At 38.4% G+C, this 25,087-nt stretch overlaps 3 protein-coding genes across 3 annotated transcripts; 2 read left to right on the top strand and 1 right to left on the bottom strand.

The window, feature by feature from the left end:
- Positions 1-4,746: 4,746 nt before the first annotated feature.
- On the bottom strand, positions 4,747-6,543 carry LOC101291255 (CBL-interacting serine/threonine-protein kinase 14-like). Its single transcript, XM_004302524.1, has one exon. The coding sequence runs from the start codon at positions 6,340-6,342 to the stop codon at positions 5,023-5,025; it is 1,320 nt and encodes a 439-aa protein (XP_004302572.1). The 5' UTR covers positions 6,343-6,543; the 3' UTR covers positions 4,747-5,022.
- Positions 6,544-15,210: 8,667 nt separating this feature from the next.
- Positions 15,211-16,766, top strand: LOC101300838 (protein-lysine methyltransferase METTL21E-like). The gene is made up of 4 exons (XM_004305041.1): positions 15,211-15,223; positions 15,581-15,731; positions 15,823-16,031; positions 16,252-16,766. Exons 1-4 carry the CDS (start codon positions 15,211-15,213, stop codon positions 16,764-16,766), a joined length of 888 nt encoding a protein of 295 aa, XP_004305089.1.
- Positions 16,767-21,201: 4,435 nt separating this feature from the next.
- Positions 21,202-22,639, top strand: LOC101300552. The gene has a single exon (XM_004305040.1). The coding sequence runs from the start codon at positions 21,455-21,457 to the stop codon at positions 22,637-22,639; it is 1,185 nt and encodes a 394-aa protein (XP_004305088.1). The 5' UTR covers positions 21,202-21,454.
- Positions 22,640-25,087: the final 2,448 nt, after the last annotated feature.

The raw sequence follows: 25,087 nt of genomic DNA, 5'->3' as shown, positions 1-25,087 counted from the left end.
ATATTATGTGTAGAATTTCTGAAAGTTAATTATGTGATGTTTGGACGTGTTGAATTAAGAGTGTAATTTGGAATTTTCGAGTTAGGGTTGTCCATCTGCAAGGGAGATTTTCTTAATCTTTTCAGTAAATTTTCCTTAGAGGTGGTTCCCGCACGAATTACTCCGGGTTTCAGGGTGAAATTTGGGGTGGGTCGTGTCATCTTAGATTTTCATATCAATTTTTCTTGTATTATTCTCTTAATTAATGAAGGATTATTTATGGAAATTCTTTTGTTTATGCGAAGTTGAAGTTTCGGGAGTTTATTTAAGGTGTTTTGACTTTTAAGAGGCTAAAAGTTGACTTTATTTTTCGTAAGTTATCTTCAAAAACTTCCTTCATGAAAGTTGTAGAGTTTGTCGATACGAGTTCGTAAACATGCGGTACGCTTGAAACGGATGTCATATGAGAAAGTTATGGTCAGAGTAAGTTAGTTTCCGGGATTGGAAAGTGTATAAGTAGAAAAATGTGTGTGGGAGTTATTTTGGAACCCTAAAGGCAGCTCACTCTCTTCTCTCTCTTCTCTCTCCCGAGCTCCCCCGAACTCTCACTTTCTCCGACCGAGTTCTCCCTCATCCGGCCACCAAACCGGACGCCACCGGTCCCGTTCGACTCCCACAGCCGCCCTCTCCATTTCTGGAGCAGTCCCACCCGTCGTCTCGCCGCCTGGAAGCCGCCACGAAGCGGCGGAGCTACTGTTGTCCCGTCGAAAAGTCGACGATTTCGACGCCGATTCCGGCCAAGTTTAGGTGAGTCTTGCTCCCCTCTCTCTTCTAGGGATGTTTATGCCTCTTTGGTGACCTAAAGAGCTAGTTTGGGCGCCGGATTTGCAGGTTTGGTTTGATTTCAGGTTTGTTATTTTCGGGGCTGTTTTCGGCCGATTCCGGCCAAAATTGGTTGAAGCCTCAGGTATGAAAGTTGTTCCCCTTGCTTCAAGCTTCAACTTTGTTGTTCAGAGTTTTCTCAAATTCGAAAGTTTATGGTGGCACGTGGGGCCCACTCTCTGCTGCGTGTCCGGCAGTGGTTGTGGCTTAGGTTGCTGTGTTTTAGTTAGCTTTTGTTGTTGTGAGCTTGTTAAGATGTAGAATTCCTAGGTTGTGAGCACGGTTTGCATGTTAGAACTTTAAGTGTGATATTAGGCTTGGTGGAGGTTTTAGTTAGGATTTGAGGATTAGAGGCAGCCATTTTGGGTCGTTAAATTCGACGACTTTGGAAAGTTGTCATCCCTTGAACTAAGGGTTAGTTTAAAGGTAATGTGTTAACCTATAGTATTTTAGTTACTAAGGTTTTAATTGTGTGATTTTAGGTGATTTGTGAAGTTGTGTTTTGGTTTGCTTTTATCGTCTTGTGGAATTTGCAACGGGATATTTAGGTGAGTAAATCTCACTAAGGTTCACTTTTGAACCAAATGTTATTATGGTCATGTAATGATGATAATGATGATGATGTTGGATTTAATAATATGCTTTTAATTGTTTTAAAAAATATATGAGTTTGATCGTCAACGGCTTATATGTAAGATAAAACAAGTTTTCCTTATATGCTATTTTTCAGATTCATATGATCATAATTTTATTGATTATTGGTAGATTATTCTTGTGAAAAATCTATATTTTGTTCAAGTAAATATAACTATGTGGAATGATATAATTTATGATGTGATATTGTGTTGATGAGGATAATGATGTGATATTGTGTTGATGAGGATAATGATGTAATATTGTGTTGTTGAGGATAATGTTGTGATATTGTGATTGTTGGATTAATAGCCAAACCGGGTTCTAAGCCTTTAATTGGGTGATTAGATGCGGTTAAGATGATATTTATTATTTCTGTGTTTGATATTAGACAGTCAAACCGGGTTCCAAGCCTTTGGCCGGGTGATTGGTTGAGGTTAGGAATAGAGCTCTAGTCCGTCTGTCAGTGTAGGTCATGGGAGATACTGCATGGTATCTGGGACCCATGGGTACACATTTTGTTGTTGTAAGTCATGAGGGGTATTTATTAATACCTGGGACTCATGGGTACATGTTAATTGAAAAAGTGTTGGTTTTGTGGATTTAATTATTGATATAAATTGCTCTTGTGATATAATTGGAATTTTGAGGTTTTGGTGTTAATTTGAGAATTACTCATACAAGCTTTTTAGCTTATCGGGTTTGTTGTTTACAACCCGGTGCACCAATTCTTGGTGTAGGGGTTAGACATGCAAGTGAGGATCAGCAGGGTTGAGACGGAGGCTTAGTGGCAGGGTTTTTTGTTGGGTTTTGTTGTACATTGAATATTTTTATATTTGGGGTAGACAACATTAAACTCATATAGGCGTTTTCATTTTCTTGACTTTCAAGTTTATGTAAACAAGGAAATGTAATATTTAACTTAGTGTTGAGTTGTATAACATTTACATTCCGCATTGAGTTTAGTTTTCCTTAAATTTTGTTTGAAAACAGGTTTTGGGATTATATTATTTTAAGTTATATCATGCCAAAATTTTTGAAAATTATCCTTCGAAAATTGGGACGTGACAGTTTGGTATCAGAGTGAGGGTTACATATTTGGTGATAATCAATACTTCGGAGTGATGGCCCGACTGCAGCAGATCACCATCATAAGCTCTTTGGTATTGATATGTCATTGGGTATGTGAAGGGTTAGGTGTCGCCTCTAGGTTAATAGGATGTCAGAGTAGAGAGTACTCTGTTAGTAGGATTTTGAAATCTTTGTGTTCCATCTTGAGTTAGTGCCTTGGTTAATAAATGTCGCATTTGACTTTTACGTTGGTTTAAGTTTTATGCATGAGTTAACCAATGTTTAATTGCTTCTTAGGTGATGAATCCTCCGTGAGGAAGAGCTAGAGGCCGAGGTAGGGCCCGAGGGGCCGGTAGAGCCAGAGGGGCAGGTGTGGCCAGAGGCAGAGGTAGGGCTCCACCTGTAGATGATTTCTTTGAGGAGGAGGTGGTGTTGGAGGTGCCGGTACCAGTTGTAGTAGATGATGGTCTACGATTGGCCAGGCTGGCTCAGGGTATCATCAGGTTAGGAGCGCTTTTCTTTCTTGGAGGTACAGACTATCTCGTAGCTGATCATTGGATAGAGGGCATCGAGACATACTTCACCAAAATGACTGCCTCATCTGAGTCATCTTGCTCTTTATATTTAGCTAGTGAGATAGTTAAAAGTCATAATAGCTAAACTTTGGCTAGTCTGCTGGAGCTCCGAAAATATCAAAAAAAACTAAACACGCTCTCTAAAATAGCTAAAAGCTAAAATAGAGAGTCTGCTAAAGTTGCTCTGAGGCTAGGATGTGTTAATGCATAAAATAGAGTCTGCTAAAGTTGCTCTTAGGCTAGGATGTGTTAATACATGTGATGCATCAACTTTGTCCTCAAATTATAAAATGAGTCATCAAAGTAGTAATATGAGTCTTCAAAGTTGTAATATGAGTCATTAAATTTGTAAAAAAAATTAGTTACAACATTAGTCCTCATGTGTCCTTAAAACGATAATTGCGTCCTCAAAATTGTAATACGAGTCCTCAAAGATGTAACAACTTTTTTTTAATCACTTTGAGTGAGGACTCAATTACCACTTTAAGCACATGCACATGATAACTAATGTTGTAACTAGAAAATTTTACAATTTTAAAGACTCGTATTACAACTCCAACAACGAATATTACTAATTTGAGGATTCAATTTATAAAGTTGATGTATCACATCATTCACATATATTAACACATTGTAGAATTTTTCATTCTAACCAACAACAATTAGCAAACAGTGCATGAATAATTACTTAATTTGCTTTGAGTCCTTTGTCATAGCGATGACATACACTACGGTTAAAGAATTGTCCGGACTTACTGATTCAAATTGTGAAAAAGACACACGTATATGACGTATGTATTGCACAAATAACTTTCACAAAATCAAGCTCAAACTATATTCACCTACCATTCAAATCATCCTCCATAATTGTCACACAGATAACGTGCTACCTTTCTTAACTTCCAATCCACTACTTTTCGAGTTGTGCATAGGACTCTCATGACACAAGTAGATGGCGGGTAAAGGAATTAGTCCATCCGTGAGGATCTGATTTCCATATTGCTTGGTCCTGTTGCAATTAGATTTGCCCTTTACAACTTGGAACACGATTACAATTTTGTTTCGTTGCCTTCATGAACATAACCCCAAATAGTTTAAACTCGCCTCAAGTACATAGCTAGTGTTCTCCATAGAAACAAATCCCAAGTCAATGAGACGAAGACGTGTGAATTTTATAATTACCAAACAAAATGTCAATTTTCTGTATTTTTTTTTTTCGATCAAGTCAATTTTCTGTATTATAGAATCCAAGACGATGCTTTCGTTTTCGCTCTTTCATTTGAATCTGTATTTTTAACAAGTAATAATGCCGTCAATAACCATGTCAAATTCATCAGTTTTACTTGAGTTGGCTGAAATTGATTAGGGAATAGGGATGGTGTCACTATATGAGATTCTCATCTGTATTTTACTAAGCTTTGACATTGAAGTTTCTCTGTACTGCTTCCCTGTCATTTCATGGGACGTCTGATATTTCCTGTTCCGATTACCATAAGCTACTACATTACTGTATTCTCCCTCTCTGTGTTATCCGTCTGATATGCTACTTCGAATACCATATCATCTGAAAAACATACCATATTTTGAAACAAACACACAAACATATGTTTGTTCTTGAAAAAAAATCTCACAAGGCAAAATCTGCCAAGAAAGTTATTCGAGATAGATGCCATCTATTGATGGGTTCAATGAGAGAATAACGATGGTAACGATAAAAATGTATTTACAGATTCTGAGAAACTTTCCCTTTTCTCTCATTTTGTCATATTCCGGGACAAAAAACAAGTACAGAACCCCGTCAATGATAATGAACATTCTTCCGTTCAGTTTCTCCGGCAATGCATAGCCGCATTGTGATGATATTATCGGGTGAGCTTCTCTGTTATTCACCGGAGACTTGTTCTTCTTCCGGTTTGTATATCAAACACGACAGCTGCGGCCTCAGCTTGTCCTTCCATATCTGCTGGCAATTCTCCCCTATTCTTTCCCTCTTGTTCAACTCCACCACCACCAGCTTCTCCGTCAAACGGTAAATCCCAATAGCAACTACCAAATTACCATTCTGCCCTGCCAACTTTGCCCCCCAGGTCTTCTTCTCCATCACCGTCATCCCCTCCGCCAATGCCACCTCCTCCACCTTCTGAATTATCCTCTCCGGCGTCTCTGCCGAAACAAACCTTTCCCCGCAGTCGGATATCTCCGGCTTCCGGAACAGCCCCGAGATGTCGAACCCCGACGAGAATGAAATCAAATCAAAAGCATTCAACGGCGTGTCGTTGTCCTCGTCCCTCCACTCCTTCAAGTTAAAATCCTCCAAGTGAAACTTGACGTCCTTGTAGCCAACACTGAACCAAGGATCCTTGATGATCTCGTCGACGGTGATCCTCGTCTCGACGTTCGTGTCAAGCAATCTCGAAATCAACCGTCTCAGGCCAGGCGACGTCCACCTCGGAAAGCGAAACTCCCCCTTGTAGATTTTCCGGTACATTACCATGAGATTGGGATCGTTGAACGGAAGATAGCCGGCGTTGAGAACAAAGAGAATGATCCCGCACGACCATATATCCACCTTGGCGCCGTCGTAGCCTTTCTTGGCGAGAATCTCCGGCGCCACGTAAGCCGGGGTGCCGCAGAGAGTGTGGAGAAGCCCGTCTGGTCGGATCTGCTCCGTCACGGCGGAGAGTCCGAAATCCGAAACTTTCAAGTTCCAATTCTCGTCTAAGAGTAAATTCTCCGGCTTCAAATCACGGTGGTAGACTCCGCGTGAGTGGCAGTATCCAACGGCGGAGATCAGCTGCTGGAAGTACCGACGGCTGAGATCCTCGCTGAACCGACCTTTGGAGATTTTCCCGAAAAGCTCGCCGCCTTTCGCGAACTCCATGATGAAATAGATCTTGGTCTTGGTGGCCAAGACCTCGTAGAGCTTGACGATGTGGGGGTGCTGCAGCCGCCGCATGATCGAGATCTCGCGCTTCACGTTCGACGTGAAGCCGCCTTTCAGCACCTTCTGCTTGCTCACCGCCTTGATCGCCACGCTCTGCCCGGAGCTGACGTCACGCGCGTGGTAGACTTTGGCGAATGCGCCGCGGCCGAGGAGCTTCCCCAGCTCGTACTTCCCGAACAGGGCGCCACCGGTCTCGTCCAACGAAGAGGCCTCCGATGCGCCGTCGCCGGCGTCGGACACGACCTCGATCTCCGGCATGGCTCCGAGTCAGCAACTAAAATCCACCATCCCTGACACTCGCAAATGCAACCTCGATTTCTCCGAATTAATGAACCCGAACTCAATTCAAACCCAACAAGTTTGGTCGGCGAAACAGAAAAGGAAGATGAGGGTGTTTGAGAATTGGGATTAGGTTGTTGGATTACGAATACGATGTCGTTTAGTTACGGGAGAGAGTTGTCTCCGGGAAATTGATGCTAATAATCGGAGGTGGTTTGGGATGGGGAGGCTTTATTTATAAAGGAGGTTCGATTGTACACGCAAAACTTGGTAACAGACACGTTAAAGTTTACTGTTTCTTCTTTGTTGGGACTTGAACAGAGAACAGAGAAGGAATTGCGGCCAACCACGTGGCAGTTACGATACGGTCGTTGGTTGGTTTTTTGGAACTACTGCTCCCTCACCAGAGAGAGGTTTGGATAAACGTACGGCGAGGTTGTCAGGACTCTTCACGTTGATTTCTGGTTTGTGTTGGTTCTTGATTTCTAGTTTGATTTGGTATAAAATTAGTTAATCCAACACTGAGCCACCGTAAAAAAGAAATTTACTAAGTTCCAGTATTCCACATCAAAGCAACCGCCAACCGGTTATTCGAACGGTAAATGTTTAGAGAAGACATTACGAGAGTACGTATTAAAAGATCGCATTGATCAATTTCTTTTGTCGATGCTTCAGGAATTCAGGTTATAGACAAAATCGTGATGTTGCTAATGTATTATGATGTTATATGAATTATGTAAAAGCTCATGTAAGTGAAAATTTGCTACATACATGATGGTGGAACGTTTCGTTGTATCTTTAAAGGTAAGTAGAAGTTTGTTATGTGTTGAAAGCAATTATTGACCTGAGAATCCTAAGATATTAGCTCGAAGAATTATTGTCAGTGTAGTATTGCTCGGTGTTTCGATTATGATATGCTAAGATAAATATGGGGTTTTTTTTTTAGAGTTATTTGGAGAGTTTTCGTTAATTAGCTAGTTAGGTGTAGTGTTCAACAACATTTAATTGCTGCCTCACGCTTTGTTGGTTTCCTCCTGGCATGGGAAATTATTGGTTTAGAAATGTGAATCAGCATATGTAGGAGTTTATCACTATAAGTAACATGTTTTATGTTAAGGCTAATGATCCTAATATGGTTATACATTATACATTTACTACATGGAATAACCATGTCATCATATTATTGATCTGTGTTGCCTTCCTCAGTCGCGCCCTCATTCTTTTATGTGGATGAAACATAAAGTATGTGACTAGTGGCTATAATAATATGCAATCATGCATATGTGCCAAGTTAATTCTTTATTTTGAAAGAGATAGGAGCTTGCTCTTATTGTTTCTCAGAGCACACATCATATAAGTAATCTTCCATAGATACTCTGCAGAAGAGCAAGCACAAATGCACAATAATGCAAGACGTTTGTTTTTTTTTTTTTTTTTCCTTTTAGATTAATGGGAAATGTAATTAGTAAACAATTATAATGACAGAGACATGGTCACCATCATTAGCTTAATTAAACACTATCTCTTCCGCTTAATGACCAAGATTAATTCATTCATCATGTGTATGATGGCTGGAGGATTATGCTTTCCCTTTACTGGAAGGCACACTAATAATAAAAACTAATTAAGTAGAAATTAATATAGAAGCTATATATGGCTTAATTAGCAACTTATTGCTTTTGCTGCATGTGAAAGGTTGCGCGGAATGCGAAAAACCTTTGACATTGGATTTGGTCCACCACCGTCCACATGAAAATGACCGATGAATACGTCATTTGACGGTGAAGTCGGAGGTAGCCGAAAATTAGATAGGGTGTTTCTCAGGTTTCTTTCTAATTTGGGTAAGAAACTTCAAACTTGCTAGGGTTATTGGGTATCCATTGATTTTTCTACTTGGATTTGTATTGCTTGGATTTACTTGGATGATTTTTAACCATTGAATTAAGTACAATCTAAGACCGTTATGTCTTCTTTACTCAATTTAAAGGTTAAATCCAAACAGAAAATTCGAATCTTATTAGACGTGAGACTGGGTTTGAAATACAAGCACGCATGCATGAATGGTGGCTGTAGAGCTTTTTTTGAAACAGACTGCACTGTAGATTGTGAATAATTAGATTGATGTGGATGAGGCCCCGGCAGGTGATACATCGGTCCTGCGCTAGTTTAACAAAGACTGCCCATAACGTGCTACCAGTTCTAGTGGTGGGACTCTGCGCAGGACTGAACCATATCGATCACTCCGATCAGTATTTACATCTTCTTGCAATTGCCTCATCAATCAATCATGAACGGATCCACTTCGATCTGTCTAGTAGAATTCAATTTAAGGAGTAGTTCCAAAGAGTTTGCAACAAGATCTAAGTTCAATAATAATACGTATATATAACTTTATCTATAAATTAATTTAACCATAACTAAATCTCTCAAGTCTCAATATACTAGGATTCTAACTATAGTAATTAGTTTCATGATCCAAACGTTTTATTTTCCATGTTGGTGGTTTATAAGTTTTTTGAACAAAAACTACTAGAATAAGCAAAATTATTATTTAATTAAATATAAATAAGTATAAGAAATCATACTCATGCTAGAGTCAGACTCGTACATGAATAGAGTCTTAAGAGTCGATGGACTCAAAGCCCATAACTTTAAGGGACCCAAAATTTTCTTTTCTCTTTGTGTGATTACATTAGTTTAGTTAAAAATAATAAAAAAAAATTAACAGAATCCAATTAGGGTGGTGTTAGATTACAAAAGAAAAAAATAAATTTAAAATCTTACTTATTATTACTATAATTAATTATTATTTTAGAAAAATGCAGCCTAAGTAAGAGATTTGTTGTATAAATAAGATTTTTAATAAGATTTCTAATGTTTTTTGTTGTTAGATTTTGAGTTTCTAGGGTTGATATTTCATCAACCGCGTGTGGATTGTTCTTAAGATAAAAATCTGTTCTTAGGATAAAAATCTCGCATTTGTAATCGGTCTACGCTCAGAATCGATCTCAATTGTTCAGTAGGAGCTGTAGCAACGAGGAAATAAGCTAGTGTGCATTATTGTTCTTCCATCTCTTTCGTGGTGCTCACGCGTGATAGAACCCACGAGCAATCAAATAACCGATACAAATTAAGAATCATCCATCTCATGATCGAGCATTGCAAATAATTCAAATGTCACTATATATAATAGTGTTCATATATATCTACAAACACCAAAAGACAATCAAATCATTAAGCTCCAAAAAGGCTCACTACTTTTGCTGAAAAGTGCAGAAGTGGCAAAATAATGGGATCGGATTAATTTAAGCAATTCGATCTGTAAGGCCAAATATTTGTGCATTATCTACAGAGATTAGTTCAATCAGTTCTGTATAATATGATTAGCGTACGTTAGTTGTACTGCGAGAAAAAATCTACAGAGATACATATATATATACTGATCCGATTCCTAGCTCAGTGAAAATCTATGAAGATATTTACAGTACATCTTAATTTCAAGACCAAAGAAGAAATCCTAATACGTGTGGTGCCGCAACATTTGCTTGTTCATATCGAGGAAATTTCCAAGAAAGGGAACCCAAAAATAAGAATACGGTCTAGATCACTCATGTGAATTATTGTGGAGGCTACAGGAAACAAATGCATGTGGACGACGTACCAATGCTTCCTCAACACATATATTTTGGTTAAGTCAGTTCCGATCCACATGATAGATAGTTCAATCCCTCTAGGGTACGTGGGAGTGACCATGAATCATGCCTCATAGATCACAATACATATATTATTGAATTGGATGATTTGCATCATCAATACGAATAGTGGAATATGCCCGAAGTTTTGTGCGCGCGGTACATGCTGAGCTTTGAACTTTTGATGCAGAGTTTGTACCTACCCTTGTATGCAGTTTTCACGGTACAAATTGAAATACCCAAGTTCGAATTGCTAGAATTCAGTGGTGGAGCTAGAGATTAGAAGTTATGGGTGGTATTATATGCTATTAGATACGGATTTGAACTATATTTAAATAAGTAAAACTCAGCAGGGGAGTCATGACCATTATTTTTGGTCCTTGCACCCCTGTTAGCTTGTATTAATGTATGATTGACTGTCATTATAGATCGTGTCATTGTTTATTCCCTAGTCTAAACTCTAAAGAGATTGGTTTTATCAACCAAGGACGTTTTTGTCTTAAGCCTTGACGTGCCAGCTACACGTATTTGATGTTTGTTCAGCAAACTTGTGGTGTTAACAAAACCTTTCAAATATATGTCTTTAACACCAATTAAGAGATTTTGTCCTATTAATCACGTAAATCACGATATTAAAGAAACCCTTGCGTACAAGGAAATGACTAGGAAGTTGCCAACAACAAACCCTGTACATGAAAAATTAAACATCACTAATTCACTATTGTGATGGTATATGATGACAATGGTTCACTATCACTGGGGTTTGAACCCTCCACCAGATACGAACCCAGTTTCAAATCCATTATTAATGGCCTTGTGTGTGAGAACTTTCACATTATTGGCGCGTCGGAACAAGTAGTTATATCCACAGAAAAAAATCTCACATCACTCGTCTGGAAAACTCCATTATCCCTTTTTTAACTTTTACGAAAGAGATAAATCGAAATCAAGCTGATCTATCTGTTCCCATTTGCATGATGTTTCACATTCTATGGCTGCATATGTATGTACGTTCATACATAGCTCAAATAAAACTAAGCTGAGCCCCACCTTAACCCTCGATTAACCGGGTTCATGAAGAAGCTGGAATTACAGATAAACTGCAAATTAAGAAAGAAATCAAGGTTCATATGCAGAATCTGAAGGGATAATATAACCCTTAAACCCTCGAAACGATGCAGATCGAATATAAGGGGACGCGGCAAGCGGATTGAAGTGTATGTACGTATGAATCTATGATCATTCAAACTAATTAGGTACAGGGTTTAAGCTTAAACCCTCAGCTGATCGATGCAGATCGAGGACACGTCTAATTGATTATACGTAAACTACAAAAGGAAGAGATGTATGCATGAGCTCATCAGTTATACAAAACCCAAAAAGTAGGTTTAAGACTTTAAGCAACCCCTGAAGCCTCGAAAGGATGCAGAAACTGGGTTGAAGTGTATGAAAATCAAGGAACGCGGCAAGCCGATTGAAGTGTATGCATGAAACTGGGTTCAAAGAGGAAGACGCATGCATACTGATGCAGTTTCAACTTTCAATTCGTACAAGTCTTAAATTTAGGGCGCTGTAAGAAGTGGAATGGTATATCTGTGTTAATTGACATTTACAGTGGCAGGCTAAAACCTAGACCAGAAAATTTCTCTGCTGCAAGTTTCGAGGAGATAGAGAAGAAGGAAATTTAGGAAGGCAGATTGACCGACCTACCTACCTATCAAGCTCAAGTAAATTCTTGTAAGTTTAGGTGGCATGGATTTCTCTGTGTCTTGTCCAACTGAAAGGGAAGCCGCAAAGGGCCAGAGCATATATGTTGAATGGACTATTTATTGGGAGTACAACCATGATTTGAGTAACGGGTCAAATATTGTAGAAACTTGAAACGTATGTAAATTAGACTGAATTAGAAGCTGCAAAAATAAGAACAAAAATGTTCTGTGTTGAAGCTGAATTAGAAGCTGAACAAAAATGACTGAATTAGAAGCTTCTACTCTACGTTTTAAGTAGAAGCTGCAAAACATTCTTCCTGTTCTAGAAAATTAAAACTTGCTTTTAGGCTTTGAGACAAGTACAGTAAAAAACTGTTTTAGCTTAAACGAGATGAGTGAAGATAGACCCTGCCACACTGCTTGCTTCCCTTGCTTCCCTGCTATTGGTATTCTGTGTTGGCATTCCTATACCCAGGGCGGAGCCAAAGGCCAATATAAGAAGGTTAAAAAATATAAGGTAAGCTTGATGGCTGAAAACTTAATAAAGTCGTAAACTAAATTATACATAAATTGACTCGTCCTTTTTGCATATCGCAAAAGTCATTGTATCAGAGTTAATTTTCGTTGATATGGGAGGATTTTGAGAACTATTGCTTCAGTATTAGAGTTCCTCAATAATAATAAATATGTACTAATATACAAGCTTCAGATTCGACACTTTTCCTCTTGAAGAGTCCATGAATTATCGATCATTTACTGACGGATGTAAGAACAAAAATGAAAAGACCCAATTAAACATCATTTTTTATATGAATATGCTGCCATTATTTATGGAGTACAATATATACAAACTTTAGGTTTTAGTGATCTAATTAAATTAATTTATAAGGTAAAAGCATAATTGTATCAAGAATATGACTAAATTAACTATGTTCTTTAAGAAACGCTTTCTAAAAGAAGTAATTAGCATAACTAAACAACAAGAGCTGCTAAAATGTGAGGGAGTGAGGGGTGCCGATGTATATGGTTTAAGTTAGGTTTGGTTCAATTCAGCAAAGTTTTTGTAGTAAAACACGTTGAGATAAAAGTTGGAGGGGTGCCCTTGGTCTTTGAATACCTCCGCCTATGCCTATACCGATTACACAGCAAAGTGTAATGCATTAACATCATGACTTGTGTCATTGATGTAACCTGCCATATGCATACATAGTTTTATTTGATAAATATGTATCTAAGTGATTTGCTGATTTGAATGTCTTATTGACAAGGATCTTCTCATAAGTGATTGAGTCCTAACTTGGTTAGGATCTCAATAAGTATTACTTATTGAGTATGAGTTTGATAAAGGTAGATCTATTTTAAATAGGTTTGATATGTTGTGTGAAGGAAATAAATCTTATTTTACATAAGATATTCTTTTTTTGGTCTAAATAGATAAATATCTTGTGATTGTCATAGGGATTTAATTATGATGAGAATTCCTTTTTGGGACATGAATTAGGGTTACGTTGTTGGCGCTAGGTCATATTGAAGATGTATAAAAGAGGCGTACAAATTCATTTAGTTGAGTTCGTTTTATGAGCTTGTGCTCCGTTGTGATTTTTTCTCTATTTTCATATTTTTACACAGCGTCAAAAATCTAATGTTCTTGTTAACTTTCTGTCAGTTCGTCGAGGATTTAAACAACTGCTTCAATCCTTGCTTCACGTTCCAATACATTTACTTGCTTACCATCTTGATGATAGACTTGGTTGCCTTAGAGACGTTTCGTTGTAATTCTCACTTTTCTACTCAAATTTTATTTTTTATTTTTAAATCATGTAAACAACTCAAATATTACAACTTTATTTATAAGCTGAACTTACAATTTCTCACTTACTAAGGGAAGACTAGCTATACCGCTAGACAAATAGTTATGTGTTACTTAAAAAATTACAAAAAAGAAAAAGGAAAAAAGAATGAAGACCCTACTTTGTACGTACATACACATACTCCAATTTTGTGTGGAAAACTCTTTAAATGATTTTTGTTAAAGGTTTTGAAAAGTTATTTAAAACAATTGTAGAAACCCCAATTCATTGTTGGCAGTCAGTCAACTGAGGACTATCAGCCTCCCTCGGCCATATATGTCATATTTTGAGTTAGTGCAAGAGGGTATTTTTTATTATTATTATTATTATTTTTTCGATTAAAGTTAGTGCATGAGGTTACTAGCGGTTAGAAATGATGAGAAAAGGTCTCTATCTCAATTACGAGTGGTTTTGGCCTCCATCTACTCTTTTATGTAACTAAATTGTAAAAGAAAAAGAACATGTGTCATGTGTGTCGAATTTTTGGTCTGAACAAGTATATTTTTTGATGAAGTGGAACTAATAAGTGTTGAATGCTAGTGGAATAGAAAATCATAATACACAGTTCATCCCATCTAAAAGGTCTGTGATGCTTCGAATTAATTAGTTGGCCGATCTTTGGTTTTTTTTTTTTTTCCTTTCTTGACAAATAACTTCTGGTACAAAAGTGCCTCATTACAAGGCCAAAGTATGTGTTACATTGCAATTCTCAAGTTTCTGTTTAAAGACATGTAAGAACAGTGATGCAGGACAAATTTAAACATCATCAGACAAAAATACTCTTGGGTCATGCAGTGGCTGAGGCATGGAAGGATTGGAAGCATATTGCACCATTTTTAGTTTGACCATACCAGAAGCCTTACACAACTCCAGAGTTAAATACATGTAAATCTAATAAGCTATTATACCACCCCTTCTCAATCTCCTCTTTTTTTACTTGATGAAGAAGGAAGGTTTCAATAATTAAATCTTCCCAATCAAGAGCATGCCTTCTCTTTCCTTTTCTTCCCATCTGTACATCTTCAGAAATGCAAACATCTGAATGAGCATTTGAAGGTTGCATAATCTAATGAATTCGCTGTTTGGCAGCATTTTTTTTTTTTTTTTCTCTTCGTGTTACAGGCCTTGAGACCCTTAAGATAAGATGGCGGCATATGATCCAAGCCTACATCTTTTTCCAATATATTCTTAAGCATAAGCTTCTTGCTTAATTCTGACTGCTTCCCATTCCACCACTCAGTGCAATCATAGGGATCAAACTATTGCCTCTCTTCCCTTTCATGAACAGCTCCAAACCCGCCAGACGGCTTAAAACTCTCCATGTCGATCATCTAAAGATTTCGAGTAAACCATGGCCAAGCATTCATGTGAAAGCTTCATCTTATGACCAGTGGCGTAGCCAGAACTCACATTTAGAATGGTCAAGTTTTATTAACTAAAAAGTTAAATTCATATTCAGTTACTCTCTAGTAATGACATAATTTTGTTAAAAAAAAGACAAACAAATGACGCAAACTTAATTTTTGTTCTACATCGATTCTTAAATTGAACATGCATGATAAATATTGAAAAGAATGTTTTGTTTTCTTAGAGATAATGTCAATGCACGGTAAATATTAATGTGCTGCTTCCATTTAGCTTATTTGTAAAGAAAAAACAAATCGTATATGGAATTTAAATTAGTAAGATAAGAAACCCTTGACACGATTTCTATTAATTAGATTGAGTATTTTACTATTTTACTAGTACAAATTCGTATTTCATCATTAATGTTGAAGAATATTAAAGAGGAGAAGGTTCAATTTATATTACATTCTATTAATATCCAATACTCATTATGACTAATTAAACTTTTCTAAAATGTGAGAGGGTTCAATTGAACCCTTTGCCCCCTAGTTGGCTACGCCCTATCCATCCCCTTACAATCATCTGAAAAACCTCTTGAACTTTTCTACTTCTGTTGCAGACTCATCTGCATTGCCATTTCTCCCTAAGCACTCACTGACCACATCTCTGAAATCAATTCCATTGCTCCGACATAGGCTTCTTCTCCATATACTGAATCACAACCGGCGCGTGCCTCAGCACATTCTTAACATTAACATCCTTCCCCCAAGGCATGCAGCACCTGCACAGCCTTCACAAGTGCTTCTAAAAGCTCCATATACCTCAACCTACAAGTATTAATAACCACATTGACCTCCTTAGCACACTCCTGAATTCTAACACCCCCAACTCCATTCAACTCGGCCACAAGAACCAATATCGCCGCCTGTCTTCAAGAACCGGTGGGGCCAGAAGCGTCGCCGTAGACATCGACGTAGTTGTCGTAGTCTTGGAGGTGGCCGCAGGTGGAGCAGTAGAGGTGGCCGGAGACGTCGTCGGGGGTGAAGGAGGTGGAGTGGCAGGAGACGCAGGTGAGCATGGTTTGGGAGATTTGAGATTGACTGATTTTTATTTTAGAGATTTTGGGGGGTTTTTTGGAAATTTAAAATGAAAGCGCTGGACTACGCCACAGTGGTCCCAGACGCGTGGTAGATTTCTGACCGCATAGATGATTTTCTAGGGGCAGCGATGTGATTTCTCCAGTTGACGGACGTTCTGGGCAACATCGACGTCGTCTGGTTAAAAGGTAAGGGATTTTGTGGAATTCGTCGGTCTTCTTCCAACAAGACGACGGCTCCCTCCACATCGGCACCACTGTCTGGCCCTGCTCCTTGGTCCTCATCAAGTTCGCCAAGGGTTGGGCCCCGCCCATCACCCACCCCCAAAACCCCTACTCCGACCTCCTCGACTTCCGCACCAAACGCGTCGTCGAGCTTGACGCCGGATGCAGAGTCGCCGCCATGGGGCTCTACCTCCTCCTCGGCCTCACCGTCGTCCTCATCACCGACATCCCCGCCGTGATGCTAGCGCTGAAGCGGAACCTCAAGCGCAACAAGCTCTTCCTCGGCAAGAACCTCAAGCACGTGATTCTCCACTGGAACAAGGCCGACCAGATTGCAGCTCTGAACCCTTTGTATGACGTCGTTGTGGCAACCAACGTGGTTTACATCGAGGAGATAGTGGGCCAACTGATCTCGACCATGGAGGCGATGGTGAAGGACGACATACTTGTTTTGATGTTAAGTAAAATCAGTTACTTATTGTGATGACCAGAATTACAGAGTTACTTTTCCGTTACAGACTCTGTGACGTACGCTACGACCGGCGATTTGCAGCTTTTGCCAATTTAAAAATCAATTTGGAAACGGTGAACCCCACAGTCCGTTAAGTCCCACATCACGTCAACCGCCTAGACCTATCACGTCTTCGTCTAGACTTGAGAAATTATTTTCTTTTCAATTTTTTTTTCATTTTTATGTTTTTCAAATGGTGGTCCTCCTAACCCGTTAAGAACCGCCAAGCCCCATCTCATTTCCGCTAGCCCACATAAATTATTTTTCTTTTAAAAAAAATGAATTTGAAAATCTACGAGACGGATACGTATCCGGGATACGCGTATTCGTATAGAGACTAGAGAATACTAAGTACTAACCTTCTTCTAAGAATGACGTTCAAGAGCCGCAGAGCCTTGTCCCAGCACTCGGCGCGCGCCATAGGAGCTTGGCTTTGGGAGATTAAGGTTGAAGAAGGCCGCCGGAAGCGCCGCCGCCGATTCCGACCTCATCGAAAACGGAGATTCGAGTCTTTGGGACTCTGCTTCAGCAAGTGGTAAGCGACTGAGAGGCCGGCGAAGCCAGCGACGAGGACAGCGTAGCGAAGATGAGGAGGAGTCTGACCGATCTTGGTTCAACGCTCACAGAACAAATGCTATGGATCATAATAATATCGGGTCGTCTCCCTCATTGCCTTGTTTCCTTTGTTTTGTTTTAGACTTTTAGCTGTGTATTTCTTGGGCCTCAGCTGTTGCTGGTCCTCTTGGGCTTATACCTCAATGATTTAATTATTCGAGCCAAGATGTAGTTTCAACATGTCGCCTGCAGTTTGGGTAATGCAAGTTATTTGCACTCTGCAATGCTGAAAACAAGTCATCTTTAGGACCAATTGAACCAACTCATCAAGCTCATGCATACATTCATTGTAGCATATATAAATTCCAAACTACAGAAGAAAAATCCTCTACCAATGTCATACATGTATAATTTGGTTTGCAATGGTTTGATTTCTTCTTGAACCAAATTTCTATCATGTTTGTTGTTCGGTCAGAACTGAGTCAACTGACCATGAAAGTGATGTGATTGAATATAAAGAACCTAATTTACATTTCAGATGCAGCTGGGTGTTGCCAATAAGCAAACTATGTATGACACTTGCCAATGTATTGTCCATCAATGGCGTCAAAGTTACTGTTGGGGAAGCGTAGAGTTAAACTAAGCAGACCTTGTTATTCCTTGTTAAGTTTTGCAAGCACACATATTTGTTCCTTTTGAGGTAGTACTGTATATGTTGCTGTATTCAAGGACATTCGCAACTCAACAATTTCCAATTGCTGTTACTTCTGCAAGTGCTGTAAACTTGGTATACATCTGTCCATATCCAAGCTTAGGGAATGACAATTATTGCGCAGATTATCAATAGTTAAATGGATCTCAGCTAAGAGATGATCAGCAACATCTAGCTAGCTAGGCAGCTAGCTTGTTAGATCGAGAAATGAAATTTGTGAAGGAACCTAGCAGCTAGCTTATTCGAGTTTCATGGATCATTCAGGGCAACCTGAACTCGAACATTCTGAACCCGATTACCTGTTTTTTTCCCGCCTTTTCGGTGATGTTAATCATGTTATTAGTTATTACAATTTGGGACCGCACAGTCTCGATCAATCTTAGTTTGGTCCCAATATATTAGGCCATTTCATTGCCATGCCTGCATGTGCTGCACAAATGAACCCTACAGCTAGAACAACCCTCACTACGTGCAGGATGATTTCAAGGTACATGCGACTGATATTACCTGGAGTAATTCTTTGTCCCGCTGCCTCCAACATACATTCAACTGTTATTAAACTCCTCTACATGCTAGGACAAACTTCGAATTCAATTCGATAAAAGATCAGTTGGAATGGTCCCGTTGTTTATTTCTGTACAGCTCGATCATCTCAAACCAGTTCTCTTTGGCCCTAGCTTGGTGATTTGGTCATGTTCCTTTCAGCTTCAGATCCACCAGCGCAGTTGGCCGGGGACCAATTGACCAGGATCATATATAGTACCCATGCCACTCTGTAGAGCTTTGGATCGATTATGTCTTCTGCAGCAAGCAAGCAAGGTTATTGTGAACGTCCTGCGCCCTGTGCCTCTACTATTATTTTGACTGTACTACTGAATATACGAATTCAATGTGAAAACAATGCAGCATATAGTAGTAGAAATTATTTTCTGAGCAAACAAAAATCGTACGACTAAACTGTAAACTTGTGAGCCATTGTCTTTGACCGAAATTTTAAAAAATGTTCATCTTTGAGAAGAAAAGAAGGTTAAGCATTCAGGTATCAATCCTACATTTAAGTATTTTGAAAATTACAACACAGAAAATGATACTTCAATTGAGGATTAATTCAATGATTATATTCATCCACAATGGAATAATATATACACGTATAGAGTAGTCTACTGTAAGCCTGTTTGGTTGGCAGGAAACCATGGTATGAGAAATTAATTAATTTGGTTTTTCATTTCAAGAGGTTGATTGGTTGTACATAGAGACATGAAAGAAAATAAAAACAGAGATATGACTGGAAATTGACTCCCTCATAAAACTGAATTCAATTACTTTGTCAAGAGGTGATATTCTAATTCTATTGCCACTGTCAAAGCCACAATTACATAAATTATCCTCTAATAAATTTTAATGATGTATTTAGAAATTATAAAAGGGCCATTCTAGCTCTTGTTATTCAAAAAAAAAAATTATAAAGGGGCATCATTGAAAAATATAACTTTGTATTTCATTATAATGACTTACCAAACATTACAATAGGAATTAATATACTTGATTCCATCGTTTAATTTCCAATATGTGCAAAACACCCACATAGAAATACCAAAACATATTCTATTCCATATCTGTTTGGAAAGGAAAAGAAATTCATTTCCCATTTTACTTTCCTGCTAATCAAATGGGGCCTAATAGGAAACAATCTCCCTATAATTGCAGGATATCCTAATTACATAAGAATCCTAGTTATATACATATTCACAATGATTTTTCATGCCCCCTTCAAATTTGTGTATAAATGTCTATCATGCCCACTTGTCCATCGATATGTCGAATACCCATCTTTTTAGTTAGAACATCAACTAATTGCGGTTACAAATGGGAAGCGAATAACTTTTTTGTAATTCGAGCGTTGTACGGACGAGCCTCAGTCATATATGTACGGATGAACGTTGGTCGAATAAAACTGTTAGTTTAACATGTACGGACACATGTTACTCGATTAATGACATTAATGAACTTTATTGCAAACACACGGTTAACAATTATGTGAGACACACCTAAAAGTTTAGACTTAAATATAAGGGATATGACATCTACACTTTCCAAATTGTAATCCACACTCTCATTTTCTATTTTTAGTCATCATTTTCATATAAAAACAAAAGTTAAGTCACTACAGATAAAATTTAAGTTACAAAAAATGCAAAGTGAGAGTGTGAATTACAATTTGAGGAGTGTGGATTTCACTTCCCTATTCATTTTATTCGTATATAAGAATAATACGAGCAGATTGATGTTGAGATATCAATCCCACATCGGAACTATGAGACATTGCATGTGGGTTTATAAGGGTTTGGACCACTCTATCCATTGCCGATTGATATTGGATGTGAACCCCAGACTATTTTATCATGATATCAGAGTCAGGTTACCCACGTCCACATGTGAAGCCTAATAACTCCGCGTCACTTAAATGTTGTCCACGTGGTTGACTACTTTATCCGTACGTCTTTGTGCCCTACTTCCCCATTTTGCTCTTCCGTTTTAAAACTCGCACATTCCAATTTTCTTAGGTACTTCTATTTGATACACTGTTTTTATCTTCAACTTTATATACATGTAATGATTTGATCATATATAGAGACAGCTGATTATACTAAGCAATCGATTAATGTAGATGGACCACTCAAAAATCTCGCATCTTAAAGTACATATAAATGGAGAGTCACAAAGCCATCCCTACAAAATTGAAAAGCCTAATTGCCTAAAACTTTCTGTCTCTCTCTTGTTTTATAGAAAAACATCTCCCTTGTTAGAGAAATTTAGACTAGGAGCTCACTCTGAGTTGAGTCACTGAATGAGTGGCCAAACTGGAGGTTTTAAACATGGAAGTTTCCTTTGTGGGTAGTTTTTTCTGCATATGAATCTGAAACATACTCGCTGAGGAAGCCAAGAAGATCACAGCCGGGACCCAAATTGGTTAGTTGATGACCCCACTGGCCTAGCCTTGCATGCAAGCCACATTGAGCAAAGTGTTGGGGATTTGGGTTAAGAAATGTTGGATCCTGCTAAAGCCTCTACTGCAGTCACGTTAAGTAGCATCCTGAATAATGTACCCCAACTCCCCCCATTGCTTTTCCAGAAGTGACCAAAACTTCATCATAATATGAATACAATGTTTTGGGCAAAGCCGTTTTACAGCGTCATTAACAATAAAAGCCAAGTTCGGTGAGTTTACCACTATGTCCAGAAAACACACAAAAAGCTTAAAGCCTCCCTCTTCTAGTTTATTTTATCTTCAACCTCAGCAGAGAGTGGTAGGTGCCTCAAGTTTCTTCCTTTGCCAGAGAAACCAGAGAGGGACTGAAAGAGAGAGGAGAGGTATTGTTTTTGTGGGTTGTTGATGGGTAAGTACAAGTTTAGATTATCCGATATGATACCCAATGCCTGGTTTTACAAGCTCAAAGACATGAGCAAAACCAGAAAGAACCAGAGCAGCAATTCTCATCCCAAGAAGAGAAACCAACCACCACCATCCACATTTGCTTCTTCAGCAAAACCAACAAGCCCAGCAAAGCCAAAGCAGGTCACCCATCACAACCACCATTGTCATCACTCAAGAAAGTCGTACTACTTCACAAGGGAGCTGAATAACTCCACAGGTGAGAACAGACCACTGTGCAACACCCCTGTAAACCCCAAAGTCTCCACCACCAATTTGACTCATGAGCCACCAAGAAAATCTTCTATACAAAAACAGAGGAAGAGTTCTAATTCCAAGCTTGCCATGTCGACTAGCTCCTCTGTTTCTGCAGGGTGTCGGGCCTCCATCGAATCCGTCTGGACCAAATCGGATTCTCTACCGGAGGAACAGCTCTGGTCTACTTCTTCGTCTCTCGACAGCTCCGAGCTTGAGTTTCATCACACCGACTCTCTTGAATTCAGATGTGACCGTATTCTTGCTACAGAGACATTTGATGGTATGAATTCTATGACGAGTTCTAATGAGAAAGACATCATCATCGACGTGGACAACTCCTCTGAGAAGAAGAAACTTGATTCGTTCTCTGATCTTGAGCTTCCTCGGATTATAACCAAGCCGGAAAGCTTCAATGAAATGGTGTGTGAGGTCAAGAAGAAGAAGAAAGAGAACAAGGAGCAGCAGCCAATCAAATCCAGGAAAAGCTCACATGGATCAGAGAACAACAAAGAGCATCGTACGAGTTCTGTTAGAAGAGTTACTTCGAGCACTTCACCGGGAGTTAAGCTTCGGACTAATTCTCCGAGAATTGCAAACCGGAAAATAAACCAGGCCCAAGTCGGACGCCGGAGTCTGTCGTCGAATTCGAGCTCAAAGAGGAGGAGTCTCTCGGAAAGCTTTGCAATTGTCAAGTCCTCATTTGATCCTCAAAGGGATTTCAGGGAATCAATGATAGAGATGATCATGGAGAACAACATCAAGGCATCGAAGGACTTGGAAGATCTTCTTGCATGTTATCTTTCTCTGAATGCAAATGAATACCATGAGCTCATCATCAAGGTCTTCAAGCAAATCTGGTTTGATCTCACTGACATCCAGTCAAAGTAAATCAAATAATCTGCTCTATCAAAATGATAAATGTACATCAATCTTTTCCAATGTGTTTCTAATAAACCTTGTTAGTTTAGTACTGCATTCTTCATTTACCAAAGATGCAGTCTTTAATTGCAGTTAGAAAAAAACTAGTAGTTTAAAGCTAGTCACAGGATCTCACAACCCTTTTTTCAGACCATGTGATCATTGACAAGATGGGATTCTTGTCTTCCTGGAGTGAAATTGGAAATTGGGTTTTGTCCATTTTATGTTTTTGCATCATATAAAAGAAGGATGTGACAAATTTTCTGAAAGCTAAAGGCTAAAGGGTGTGTGGTTATCCTTGTATTGTGGCTTTTTGTTCTTCCTACAGAAACCCAACAAAATGTTCTGGTATTTTCTGAGTTTGTGTATTTCATGGACCCAACCAAATTGGGTTTGATATTAGCAAACTTAATTTGATGGTTGAGGACCCCAAAAACACTGACAGATTATAAAGAAGATACACTTTGAGGACAACAGGGTATAGGTTTTTAACTCTTTCTTCTTTCTTCCCCAAAATTTTCAGAGGTTTCTCTGGCAGTTCGTTCTTCAGCACTCCCATTCTGGAAAAGCTCTACCTTTGGAGGTAAAAATGTACCAAAAGGGTTTGTGGGAATTCAAATTGTACTGGGTCACGCCATTGCTAATGCTTTTGCAGTTTTGCTAGAGCCTATAGACCAAGAGACCAGCCACTGTGAAACTGTTTGAAGTATGATTTTTGAATAGGAAAAGTTACTTCGAATATGTCAAAAGCAAATTAACCTTTCAAGCATTGGGTAGAGGAAAAATTGTGAAAAGAGAACCATGCGGCCTACCAAAGAGGATTTATATGATTTTATTTTATGTAAATTAGCAGGGTGGATGATACCAGATTGGCTTGGAAAGAGAACCAACTGCTGGTAATATTGGGTGAAGCTTCCTTTTGTGTAGGTCTTAAATGGCTTTCTTACCTGTGGCAGTAACAGATTTAGCCAATACAAGAACAGAAAGCTCATAGACATAGAACAATGTAGTGTCTTTCTGGGACATGGAGTTCCATTTCAAAGCTAGCTTGACAAATAAATAAGAAGCCCTTATCTAATCTCAATGACATCTATCTTATTTGGCCCTAACTATGCGGTTTCATTTCATGTTTGTATAATAAGAGGTTGCTTCTCCTGATTTGACTTTTGGATTTTCATTTAGAATGTCAAATTTCATTCGCAAGAAATCTGGCTATTACTGTTAAGTGTCTTGATTAATTATCGTTTCCAAAAATATAATGCTATTCCACCTAATAAGACATGTCTTACACTGGATTTGCAATATCAAGTATTAGCTTTAGACGACCAAGAAGAGGACAAGGATACTCTGCTCCAAATTTCTCAAGTAAGATTTGTTAGGATCAATTTTATGCAAGTCCGATGCCTTTGGAGTACTTTTATAGTTTTATCTATAAAACCCCATGGCATCAAACAAGAGTGTGTGTTATTTTTCTTGTTTCTTGTCCAAATGACACTTATTTAGATTGTCAGACGTGTTATGTATACATTTAGTTTGGATCTCATAGAATTCACTGTTTTAAATATTTTGCATCGATTTTGATTTTCTTTAATGTTTTATATAGTTATGGTCAATTAATTTCATCAGAGGTTTTTATCATCGAAATCACAAGGGTTTTTTTTAAAGGTTTTCTAAGCCTAAAAACTAATTTGTGTCACGGATCATGTCAGAACGCTTCATTCCCTTAACCGTCAAGAAATTAAAATTTAACTCGAATTAATGTCGGCGGAATTCGAATATGTGTATGTGGGTCCACATGCACTCAGGCTCTTAGCAACTAACCACTTGTGGTGGTTCATATGTTCCTAGCTTTATTGTGCTATTTGTAGATTTGTTAAGTGGTTTTCTAGTTGGTCTTTGCGTATCTAGCTCTCGGTCCTGCATGTGTACTCTGCTATTGTGTCATGGTTATGGTATCATGAGGACTTTTAATTTTAGTGATTTTTCATCAGTTGTATGTTCTTTGCTAACGTGTAACTTTTAATTTTAGTGATTTCACTGATAATATCAAAAACATAGAAAGTAATTCATACCGTTTTTAAGTGTGTGTTGTCAAGTTATGATCAACAATAGAACCGTAAACCTAAGTTTGGTCTAAAACCATTGTGACACAATGTTGAAGAGAGTTTGGTTCTCGCCGTTTTTAGCTGGGACTTATTGTCATAGGTAGGGGTATCCATTGTTGTTTTTTTGAAAACAAAAATTGAAAAAAAAGAAAAAAAAAAAAGAAAGAAGAAGAAGTCAATTTGCTCTTGTATTAGAAAATTTTATGTTTTATGAATTTATTGCCAATATATAATAGAGAAATTTTAAATACACACCCCTAATCTCTTAATACACACCTCTATTATTTTTATGTTTTTATTGAGATTTTGTAGG

This window comes from Fragaria vesca, linkage group LG6, assembly GCF_000184155.1.
Source record: "Fragaria vesca subsp. vesca linkage group LG6, FraVesHawaii_1.0, whole genome shotgun sequence".
NCBI classification, from domain to species: Eukaryota; Viridiplantae; Streptophyta; class Magnoliopsida; order Rosales; family Rosaceae; genus Fragaria; species Fragaria vesca.
This window is presented reverse-complemented; position numbering and strand designations above follow the sequence as displayed.